The sequence below is a fragment of the Lepidothrix coronata genome, unplaced genomic scaffold (assembly GCF_001604755.1).
Source record: "Lepidothrix coronata isolate B3197 unplaced genomic scaffold, Lepidothrix_coronata-1.0 Scaffold76, whole genome shotgun sequence".
Classification (NCBI taxonomy): Eukaryota; Metazoa; Chordata; class Aves; order Passeriformes; family Pipridae; genus Lepidothrix; species Lepidothrix coronata.
Genome location: NW_016690256.1, coordinates 2,770,861 through 2,783,216, shown reverse-complemented (window position 1 = coordinate 2,783,216; position 12,356 = coordinate 2,770,861). Strand labels below are relative to the sequence as shown.

Here is a 12,356-nt window from a genome sequence, read left to right as displayed (position 1 = left end):
TTTGTGCCCATATAACTCCACTGGTGTTCCCCAATGACCTGCCCTCCTGAAGGCCTAGAATTCTTTTGCACAAGATCTCTCATTTTAAGCCTTTAGTCTTTTGGTAAATATTTATAAAATTTGTGCTCTGACTCATTCTGGGGATCAAGTTTCCTCCCCTGTGCTCTGCTCCACTTCAAAGATGACTTGTGCTAACACTTATGCTGAGGAACAAGCTGTGAAGCTTGAAGAAACCATGTGTCTTTTATTGCCTCTTCCGCTGACCTTGAAGCTCCTTCCTTGGTCAATGTCTGTCATGAGTGCTGGGCCATCTGCTCTGTGTTCCCCAGGAAGCTGGCAATTTGAGGCACTGAGAGAACAGAGAGATATTTGGATAGTGAAAAGTCCCTGCATGCTTCTAGGAAGGAATGGAACAAAGGGAGGAGAAGGAAATATCCTTAATACTCAGCTCAGGAGGTGAATAGAGGGATGGAGTGTGTTGCCTGTGGGGGTGAAGGCTGGAGAAGGGAGACTAATCTCTTTCTGGGGAAAAGTAAAGGGCAGGTGAATAGTAGCAGCCCTTCCTTGCAAGGAACCTCTAACCAGTGGGATGTGCAACCTTCTCCTTGTTCATCAGGTGTAGCAGCAAGGGCCAGCCTGTGCCAGGCTTTGCTGTGGGTGAAAGGATTGTGAGCACACAAAGGCTCCCTGTAAAAAGCAAACAAGCTGCCCAGGGGAAAAAATACAAGACTGACAGAGTACAGGAGAAAAATCAAGAGAGCTTTTGCTGCCTCTCTTCCACCCTCTCATGGTCAATCTCCCTACCGAGCACATGAGCTCTGTCCAGAAGATGTCACCTTGCTGACAGGGGCCTGTCACACAACAGTACTTTTTCCTCACTCTGTGTGCAGTCCTCTTGCACAAAGCACTGGAGATCTGACTGCCCTGCATTAATTTCAGTGGTATGCCACAGAAAGTCCTACCTAATTTAAAATCTAGTCTTGATTTATGGATTTTTATGCAAAGGGATTCAATCACAAAGTCAGTATGCATTTCCAGGAGTCTTATTACCTTCAGAATTAAACATGCTGAGCCCTAGTCTTTCTGTACAAGCTTATAATTATAATCACATCAGCTTGCACCAAAGCTATCGCTTACCATAGTATGTGAATGAATTGTCTGCTGAGAAAAATCACTCATGCTGAACCAAACATTTCATGTCAAGATGCTGTCAGGTATATGATGTAGAAGCTCTGGCAGTGTTTCATAGCTGCATCAAGTCTCTGGCGTATCACTTGGATCAGGCCTAACCACTGTGATAAAGTGGGTGTCTGTCTACTTCATCACAAGGGAGTGCTTAGAGAGCCAATGATAACTGCGGTTTCCTACTATGTGCTGTACTAGAAGCAACTAGTTTTCAAGTTTTATGATGTCTTAAAACCTTTTCTGTATTGCCTTCCCTGTGCTCAGTGATTTGAGTATGAGTAATGTTGTCTTTCCCTTTATTTCTTCTACATAAGCTATAAATGTAGATTTACCAAGGCAGGAAACATTTCTTACTCGTTTTCCACTTGCCCCAAGGATTCATCAAGTAGGATTTTATTTGCAATAAATAAAATCTTTTCAACAGGCATAGCATTGGTAAATACAGGTGCAGGCACAGGCCGTCTCACTTGGCCTCACTCCGGAGCCCTGCACTATCCTGAATGAAGCAACCATGGTGCAGCTCTGGTGCACTTGATTTGCTGTCAAATGCAGGGCTAAAGCTCTGCTGGGTAAGTCATCAACAGTTTGCAAAGTCCATATGGCTTCTGCTGTTACCCTCACGTCCCTTTGGCTGTGCCAAGAAGCCTTGATTATGGAGCTGTTTGTCCCTTACAGTGCAGCATTGCTGTGTTGGGCAGCAGTGGTGTCACTGGCACCACACTTAACAAGTGACTCCATTTGCCGGCATGATGTTTGTGGTTACTTTGGTCAGCGAATCACAGAATGGTTTGAGTTGAAATGATCTTACAGATCATCTTGTTCCAACCACCCCTGCCATGGGCAGGGACACCTTCTACCAGACCAGGTTACTCAGAGCCCCATCCAGCCTGGCTTTGAACACACTGCCAGGGATGGGGTAACCACAACTTCTCTGGGCAACCTGTGCCAGTATCTCACCATCTGCAGAGTGAAGGATTTCTTCTGCATATCTAAAGTAAATTTTCCCTCTCTCTCTTAAAAACATAATCAATTTATCAATTAAACATCATCAAATTGTGATGTCTAATTCTGCTCCTTTTTGCCTCTTTCTTTGCTATAACTAGATTTTCCTTTCTCTTTTATTTAACGTTCAGGGACTGTGGGGATCTAGGCTTGGACTCATAAGAAGAAATCTTGAGCCTCTTTCCACTGCCATCTGCTATTGCAGCATCCTAAAACACTGGGAAGAACTTTTGGGATGTGCTTTAGTAACTTGCAGGGTAGGACAGTGAAAAGATGGTAATTTAGGGTCTTCAGAGCTGGACTCCCTGCTCTTATGTCAGGCAAGTCTTTGAACCTGTGCCTAGGTTTCCTCAGCTGTAAGTAGCGAAAAAAACCAAACCAACAAACCAATGCTGAGTGGAAAAAGCTTCTTTGTAAAAGCTTCTTTGTAAAGGGAATTTACCTGTACAGACTTGCTGCTTGCTGTTTTTTTTGGTCAGCCTGCAGTCTGAGTACACCCATACCCTTGCAGGAGAGCCTGTACCTCATTTATACCCTGCTCAGCTGCAGAACCAGCTTGTTTGATTTCAAATACTCTTCTCCTTCCCATCCCTCAAAGGGAAATGCATTTGATTAGAAGGTGCAGAAGTTAGGGTAGAGACTGAGAAACTAAAAAGGTTTACCTATATGCTTTGAAATGGTGACCTATGCTAAAAATAGTAGGTAAGGGACAAGGTGGCAAAAGTAAATGCCCTCATACTTCCCCAAGTTTCCCGAAATTAATGAGCAGGTACATAATTATTTCATAGAAGAGATATGAAGGCACACAAAGACTACAGCTCAAATTCCAAAGGTTTTTTTTCCATCTATCCCAAACATGGTTTCTGTCAGCTGCCTTAGGAAGGTCCTGCCCGAAATCTGGTGGTCTGTGTAGATGCCCCACTAAGGTACCTATTGTGAGACTAGGGGCCTGTGAAGTTAGAGAAGTCTTTCAGTCACACATGAAACCCTTCTAGCCTTGAATCCAACAATGATCAATAACATATAGTGAGTAAAATACATAGGAACAAAGTGAACACAAAATGATACATTCCCACAATACTCTTCTAACTTACAGCAACGTCTGCCTCTCAGGTTTCCTAAGGCAGAAGTGCTGTCTTTATAACCTGAAAGTGCTTTAGATACTAGTATTGATACAATTTGTTCCTTGCATGCTGAGACACAAAACTTTTCTGAACGAACACTGACTCTGGGGCTTAAGTAGGTGCAATAAGAATGAGGTGAGGCCTCAAACACAGGAATGCAAAAATGTCCACCTTGCAGCTGAGAATGAACCAAGTAACACCTCGCTGTCACCAGTCACAATGTGAACGGTGCACATTCATTTTATGCCTCAAAAGAAAAAATAAAAAGTTACAGCAGGTACTTTTAGGTCTGCTTCTGGTTCTACAAGTGTGATGGTGCATCCTCTCCAGCCTCTTTGACCTTAAAAACACTCATTTGCAACAAAATGTCAGTTTTTCAGGCTGACGACATCCTGTGCTACCAGATTCCCACACCCTTCTGCAGGACCTGACATACAAACTTGCAGCAACACATCCAAGATTTCTCTATTCAATGACCCTAAATGCAGCTGTTTTGGGTGAGGGATATGGAAGACCCCAAAACAAGGGAGAGGAAAGACACTGCCAGGAATCTGCCACTAGTAGTCTTTAACTTGAAAAATCTTAGAGGAAAACTGTGACCTGCTACCAACCTCTCAGGATGGTGCCCTCCCCCCAATTCAAGGCTGTCACAAGATCCAAATGGGCTCAAAGACAAGGCGCCCATATGGCATTTGAAATTTTTCGATGAAAATTTGGCCTTTCTCCAGAGAGTCTCATCAGGTAATAAGCTGGAGTGGACACGGACTCCAGGGCTGCTCTTGTGATGAAAAGACAATAGTGCAACATTAAAACACTCCACTTTACCTGTACTCAATAAAGTAAGATCTATTCAATACTCACATATTTACAAAAGTTTTTATTGCACATCCTCGAGTTAATTTACAATAAAAAAAAGTAACTGCAAGCTTTGATTTTCCCCATTTCTGTGGTACAAACATCTGCAAACAAACACAACTCATCTTAGCAAGACATATGCCAATAGGTGTATAAACAATTTAGTTCTTAAATAGCTCTTTTATCCTGCTGGATCCTTCCCAGAAGTTTAACAGAAATAATTAAAAAGAACACAGCATTGAAATATCTTTTTTCTAGTATTTTGGCTTATTGGAAAAAGGGGTCCGTGCTTGGAAGAACAACTCAGGAGACCAGCCAGTCGGCCTTTCCAATATACCTCCTGAATAATTTCCACTTGAAAGGCGATTCTTGCATTCTGAAGGGGAACAAGTTTCCAGGACTGTATCTTTCAAAAACAAGGCATTGGTGACACCTGCAGATAAAGGAGTTCTTACAACACTAGCTGTGTCCCCAGGGCTTAGTCTCTTGTTTTGGGCAAAATTTGCACAATCTTCACTGTTCTCTCTGCTTTCAGGAACAGGGTCCCTGCCAGTGTGCCCACAGGTGGATTGCAAGTCAGTAGCCCAGCACATTCTTTTTAAATTTAAAGGCACAGTCGGATTATGCCTTTTGTTTGAAGAGGGAGGGATCCACTCCTCAAAGTTGGCAGGCAGTTGGCTGTTAAGGAACTGCTGTGAAGCAGAGCTACTACTTTCTTTGTCTTCCCTGCTACTTGGCCTCCCACGTTTCACTAACTTGCCAGTAAGCTGCTGCAGCAGAGTGTTTTGAAAGGAAGACCTAGATCGCTTGCATTTGGAATGCACTTTAGTGGGATTTTTAGGGGTGAAGAGGGTGACAAAAGAACTTCTTTCCCCCCCTGGCCACACTTTCTGCAGAGGTTTTGTCACAGGAGTCGACTGTGAATAAGGAACAAAGTCTTGAGCACTAACTGAACTGCATTCTGAGTCATGAAAGGAGCGAGCTATGGGCGTACTGTGCTTACTAAAAGCACGAGGGGACCTGTGTAGGGATGAGGTCAGTTTTGAACTGTTACAAGGAACACCTCCAGGACAAAGCACCAATTCAGGAGCTGTGACCTTCTCTGTCAAAGTATCTTCCTGTATTAAAGAATTACATGATTTATTTAGAAATTCTACAGGTTTTGATACCTCTCTTGCACTTGCATCAAAGAGATCAGCAGAAGCATTGTAGCTGCCTTCAGGGAAGACACTGTTCCATTGCACTTCCCGCCTTCTAACACTTTTGAAGGTATTATCGGACAGCATTGTCAATGGTTTTAATTCTCTTTTATATATCCCACTTGTATTGTGCGGAGTTGGTGGATCAGAGTCCCAGGCTCCTGTGAATGTAAGATCTGTTTTTTGGCTTGCTGTAGAAGAATAATTTTCTTTATTTTCACAAGCAGCTAAACAGCTATCATGTGCAGAATGCACACAGGTAGCTGCCTTGCTCCTTTTTAAACAGGAGGTTTCTCCATGCAGACTAATAAAAGACCAAGATGAATCTGAAGTGTCACTATCTGCTTCTTTGGACTGCACACATCTGCTCTCAGAAAGAGAAGGCTCTGATGTAACTGGTGAGGACAGTGACATAAGAGGTAGATGGGGATTAGATATAAAGCAAGGTGATCCACATTCCTTAATGGTTGAAGAAAATACACCAGAGGAAGACTCACATTGTGGCACCTCATCACTTGGAGGATTTGACTGAAGACAAGCCAACAGTGTGTTCTCCCAGCTATCCCAACTATCATTCTCTGCTGGTGGCAAGAACCTCCCCGAGATGCTCCTTGGCAAATCACCAGCCACTGGGGTTTGCCTGGGACATGATTTGTTAAGATTTACACTCAACTTTCTATGTTCAAGAAGGGCATATCTGCCTGCATCAAGGCTGGGTGATGTTACAATATCCTTGCTGTCTTCTATTCTGGCTAACAAATCATTTAGGCTTTCCGAGAACGGGAGCTCTTCCCAAAGCATAGAGCCCACCTGAGACACTCCAGCTACGGTTACATGATTAGGAGCTGAGGCACCTTTCTTGTAAACAAAGGAGTTGTGGAATTTTTCTGGGTAACAATAATTTCTACTATTAGTCTTCAGGTAAATGTGTTTTACCTCAGATTCCAAGGGATGTTGTAACAACCTGGAACAGTTTCCTTGTGAATATTCACTCCTTGGAGAGGGTACTCTCTCCAATTTACCAGTTACAGAGATACTGTCAATCCAACTAAGCTGAGAATTTAATTCATTATCCTTCTCTTTATCTCCTTCCTTCACAGAAGAGCTGCAAAACTGTGAATCCCAAGGATTTTGATTGCTGAGGCTTACACTGCACAATTCTGCAGAGACAGGCCTCGCCTCTTCTTCATGCTGTTCACTCACCAGCTTTCCCACTTCCAGAGTGGGAAAGTCTTCCGCTGTTACCCAAGCAACAGATGAAGTCAGGCTGAAGGATTGTTGCCAGGACCCTAAAAAACTTTCTCTGCCACTAGACTGAACAAAACAGGAGTTTCTGTTCAGGCTAGACAAGCTGCTGAGCTCACTGAGAGGTTCATCCATTGGAGCTGATGATGCATCAGGTAAATACGAGGTGTTATTACCACTCCTGAGTTTTGCCGACTGCAAGAGATGATCTAAGTAGCTGATAACAGTAAAGCCAGTAACAGCAGCATTTGGCAGGAAGATCTGGCAAGCTGTAAGGTTTTTCGTACTTCTATTAGTTCTGGAACAGTTTTGCAAGATGCTGCTGGCAGCAGAACACCCTCCATCTTCCCTTGCACAACCCTGGGGGGAAAACAAAAAACCAACCAACTTAGAAAAAAAAATTAACATGCCTTTTAAGTCAGGCTTAAATTTAGGTCTCACTTTTTCTCAGGATCTGCAGGGAAGAGAATACAAAACAGTCTGTCACACAAAGCAATCCCTGGGAAATAAGCACTGGCAAGGGCTATAAAGGGCATCACAGTGAGAGGTTCTTTGCTTGTTGCAATTACACAAAGTTTTGGAGCTGGAAAAACAACCAAGAATTGTAAGAAAGGACTTCACAGAAAACTTTTTCCTCTCTTTAGGGCACTGGATGCTTCCGGGCTTCCTCCAGTGCAGTTCAGTGCCAACAGCTCGCTGCCTCAGGCCAATGCTTTTATCCAGGAGGCACTGGGCAGCACTTGAAGCAAAGCACTCTTGTGCCAGATACTTGACTTGGCAGCTCAGCTATCAAAGCCAGCATGATATTTTCTATGCACTACCCCTGTGAAAGGGAAATAAGCTATAATCTTTATCTTCTCAGATTTTTATGGAGAGTAGTGTTTCAGAGGAGCTTCAGCTACAATACTTTATAAAACCTGCTTCTCTCTACACAGAAACTACAGATGAAAAATTACATTTAAAACAGAGGGAATTATCTAACATTTTAAGTGGATAAACCCTTTCTCATCTACCCTTCAAGGTCTGGCAAAGCCAGAGGCCAAAAAGCAAAAATAGTTCTAACAACTCTCCTCCTCCCTGAATCTGTGTAAGGGTTGAGGCTGAAGGCTGTTAGCCAAGGACAACACCCTTCCAAGGCAAGTCTTAAAAAAGTGTGGTAAGCTGATTGAGTTTTATCTGAGAGGGTACAACTGTAGGCACAGCTGAACACAACTACACAGAAATGTCTACAAACAAGGGCTGAGCAAATGGTCTTTGAATGTGTGTTCAGCCATTTGATATGGCTGTTGATATGTAAGATTTGTAAAGGCATCAGGCACAGAGACCTGGTGAAGGGTTCCAGGCAAGTAAAGTTAATCCATTAACTCCTGCAACTTCCATTAATTAAGATGCTGTGCTTTAGGAAAATCTAAGCTCAGATACAAATCTCATGATACCTGTGGGAGAGGAAAAACCCCTGCCAGGTAGTGTTTAGTTGACAGATTTTATAAAATGAATGACTCACACCAGCACCACTTGAAGAGAACTCAGAAGACTGTTTCTGTGGAAGGATTACTAAGAACTAATATTTCAAAGTCTGTTAAATACATAGAAGAGCCACATACGCAGATGCTGTACTTTATCAACAATTTGAAACATGCTCTTAAATCCAAAAATATTAAAAGGGTGCAGGGGGATGCGTTTCTCCTTACATTTCAGACACTAGGAGACCACACAGCATAGGAAAGGTAGGGCAGCGCTTGGAAAGACAGTCTTGTTTCTTGCTCAAACCATACATGGTTTTTTACAGACTCCAAGCTGTTACTGATATGCACAGGAGCTGGCACTGCTCAGGCTCTCTGAAAAGCACCCTGACAAGCTGTCAAGCCGACTACTGCCATTCAAGATGACTTTTGGATGTGACTCATCTGAAATAACACAGGAGTCTTGGGGAAAAGAAGCAGAAACCTTCTCATGTCCTAGCCTTAAATCTTTTCAAATTCCCAAGAGATTTTGTATATGATTCATTGATAACTCAGTCTATACTCCTTATTGGCTACAAAACCTGGTGAAAAAAACTCATTAAAAGAGAGTAACATGGATTAAAATTACCTTCAATCCAAATATAAATCTTTTTCCAATGAAACAGGTTTCCACTGCTTGAACTAATAATCCTGTAGGTGCCTCTGCATTTGTTTCTCCTGACAGCTGACTGAAGTCTTGAATATACCTTGAGTAAAAACATACAGAAGTATTGGACTGACAGAGGAAGCCCTACATAGTATTTGAGCTGTACTATAGTGCTAAAGAGGATACGTATTAAGGAGAAAATTTTGTGGTAGTTTAAACTAAACACGGAATGAAAACAGGAAGCTATGAATTGGACTGCTTAGTTCACTCAATTTGTTAGTGAAATAGAAGCAAACAAAACAACCACTCTGAGTAGGTTTAATACACTCACAATTTTCGGGTGTTCCCTGCGTGGTTGTGATTTTTTGATGAACACAGTGACTGTATAAGGCTGTCAGTATTCTGCTATTGCTTACACATCCTTCCTGCCCAGACCTTTACAGCACAGCAGTATCCATACACAGAAAAAACTGCTTTTCATGGCTGACAGCAGTACAGCAGTGCAGGGCAGAATGCCTGCCATGAGTATGCTATTTATGCTGCTAATATGGGATTAAAAAAGCATTCATCTTTGAGCCAGTGATAAAACAAGGCACTGGAAAATAACAGACTAGAGAAAGAAGCAGGGTGCGCATCTGAATATCTTATCCCAGCAGTTTCACATTTCAGGAAATCTGAGGCCTATAATGTGCGTTGTCAGGCTCTGAGAACTAACAGGCTTTCTTAGAAATCCCTTCTCTCTAAAGGAAAATCTGATCATACTAAAGAAAAGTCACAAGTGCATCCAAACTGTTAAAAAAACAAAACCCAGAAGCTCTATCTCAAATAAAGAAGAAAGGACACAAGGAAGAAGTCAAAGCAACCAAACTGTGAAGCTCACTTAGCAGGTAGTAGCTGCCTACAACAGACAAGTGGAGGATTTCTTCTACTACCTAGAAGCAATCCATCTCAAGATGCAAAGGTTTCAGAGAAAAAAAATAAAATCAAATTTCAGCATTTTCTCAAGGTGATTGGTACTAAGGAAATGCTGGAGCACTTCAGCAGCTTCTTCTCACTCGTTTCCCCACCATCTAGGCTCACCTCAATTTTTTTAGGCTGAATAAAAAAGCAGCAGCTATATGGTCAGACAGAATCCATTCCTTACCTCTGCAGATTTTCTGCGGTGACCCCAAAGAATGGATCTAAGCAACTTCCAAAAACAGTGATGTCAAACAAATCACTAGTGTCAGCAATCTTTAGGGACAATCTATATCTGTAGCTTGCATCTTTAGCTTCACCTGTGCAGCCACATTTTAGACAATTAAACCTGACAAAAGACAGTAAAAGGATAAAAAAAGATTGAATACATGAACTTCTGTTAATTACTGCTGAGGTAAGAAGTTACCTGCTGTAGTACTACTATAATGTATCAAATATTCCATCAAAAGCTGTAAGATGTTTTTTCTTCTGTACTTCTTGAGGCATTAATCTTACCAAAGGCTCAGAGCAAGGTGTCCGTATCATGACAGAATGCCTCTGGCTTCTTTTACTAATGTATTAAATGCTACCCTCTTGTGAAATTGGAGAGTCGGTGGGCTTTGAGTGACTGTTGGAGTGTAATTTTCAATTCCCTGCACTCTGATTTTTCAAGTTTCATTCTGGGTTGGGATTTTTCATCCTGCAGCATTAGTATAAATATCTAGGTTAAAAAAAAATCATCAGGACCCAGCACTGTTACCTTGTACTTCAGCATTTGAAACAAGAGATATCCCTGCTTTACAAAGTCAGCTCCTTTTACTCAGTGCTGACATTCATTGATTTACTGTTCTTCACCCAACACTGCAATTAGAAAGGAAATCTCACACATTTCTGGACACACAGTCAGTGGAAGAGTCATACAGGACTACCTGGTGGGTTGAACATATAGAACGAGATGAAAAAAAATCAAATCAGAATTTCATTTAGAGGGGCTTTCAGTCAATGCTTTCCAACTTAAGAACAGCATAGAGGGACTGGACAGACTGTAGGGGATGCACTTGGAAGCCATTAACGCACATCATTTATTCTGCTAAACTGTCCTTTGATATTGCATGGCACTAAATGCAATAGAATCCTCAGTCCACAATGATCTCCAAGCTGCTACTGGAATACAAAGAGATTCAAATAGTGATAAGCAACATAAATATCTGAAACCAGCACTTTTTTCTACAACAGCTGGATTTTCACCAATTTCCTTCAACTTGTGTTCAGCTAACAGAGATTCCCAAGTTAATGGAAAACAGTTAATGATCCCCAAAACAGGACATACCTCCTAGGATCCAGTATCAGCCTAGATAAGCAGTTTTGACAGGCAGGATAGATGAAGCAGGAATTCTGGATGGAAATCACAGAGGCAGCCAAAAGTCCCTTCACACTACTCATGTTCTCACAGCATCACCTGAAATGAGTAAGTCGAAATGATTTGAAGAGTTCTCATTTTATGAGATGTTAATATTAACTGCTTTTAGTTGGGTTGCTTGAACACTCTGCAAAGCAGCCCTCAGGAAAAAAATGACCATTGTTTGAATAATAACTCAATTAAAGTAACATCTATTATTACTCCTAATTAACTCTTTAAAAAAAGAGAAAAAAAAAGGATGAAGCTATGTAATAAGAAGGAAGCATTCACGGCATTGCACACTATTGCAGACAGATCATGCAAATTCTCATTCGTATTTAGGGAATCTTTAGTCTAACCTTGAATGCAGCACTACGGCAAATCATTTTCTGATTTTTTCGCTAATTTAGAGTGAAGTCACAACATGGGGTTAAAAACTGAAATGATTCTACACTTGTAATTCTGCAAACACTGGTCTTCAACTCAGAACTAGAGAAACAAAGTTACGGGTTTTTTTACCTGCACTTTTAAAAGACATTAGAAAAAAACAAAAACGCATCCCAAAAAGCAGAAAACACTGCAAATATTCCACTGAAATACGAGGGATATAACGCAGCGTGTAAGTGCTCACGCAGGTTCTGGCAAGGGCAAAGAGACTCAAGATCTGTAGCTCTATTCCTCTTTGGAAGAAATACAAAACTCGTTGTCTCGACACAAGTTAAAAGAGCACAGTACAAACAGATCTGTTTTACTTTAATTTTTTGTAATAAACAAACCAACCCAAACCTCAGCGCTCGGGCGGGGAACCACGAGCCCTCCAGGTGCTCCCGCCGCGCTCGCTGCCTCTCGGCAGCCCGGCTCTCCCCGCGGCTCCCGCCGGTGCCTGGTGCCCTCTAGTGATCCTTCCGCCTCGCTTTCTCCCCGAGGAAAAGCAAAACACGAGTCGCCAACACGTCTCACACCCAGTTTTCCCCCCTGAGCCTCCCTGCAGGGGCCGAGGGGCGGGGCGGAGCCGGGGCTACGCTCAGCGCCCCCGGCTCGCCCCGGCACTGAGGCCACGGCGGAAGGGCGGAAGTGCGGCTGCTGCGGGCCCCTGGTAGGGGCGGGACAAGGCGGTGCTCAGCCAATCGTGACTCAGCGCGACGGCAGGGCGCCTCGGTTCGCCCAATCACAACGCACGGAGGGGTCAGAGCGCCTCCACCACGCAGCGCCGAGGTGGGCGGATCACGTGCTCTGCGCAGCCAATCGTTGTCCCCTCGCGGGAAGCCTCTCGCCCGAAAC

At 42.8% G+C, this 12,356-nt stretch overlaps 1 protein-coding gene across 1 annotated transcript; it reads right to left on the bottom strand.

The window, feature by feature from the left end:
• Window positions 1-4,174: 4,174 nt before the first annotated feature.
• Window positions 4,175-12,129, bottom strand: DDIAS (DNA damage induced apoptosis suppressor). The gene is made up of 5 exons (XM_017819606.1): window positions 11,862-12,129; window positions 11,007-11,135; window positions 9,864-10,025; window positions 8,702-8,819; window positions 4,175-6,970 (listed from the first exon to the last, which is right to left on the bottom strand). Exons 2-5 carry the CDS (start codon window positions 11,117-11,119, stop codon window positions 4,421-4,423), a joined length of 2,943 nt encoding a protein of 980 aa, XP_017675095.1. The 5' UTR covers window positions 11,120-11,135; window positions 11,862-12,129; the 3' UTR covers window positions 4,175-4,420.
• Window positions 12,130-12,356: the final 227 nt, after the last annotated feature.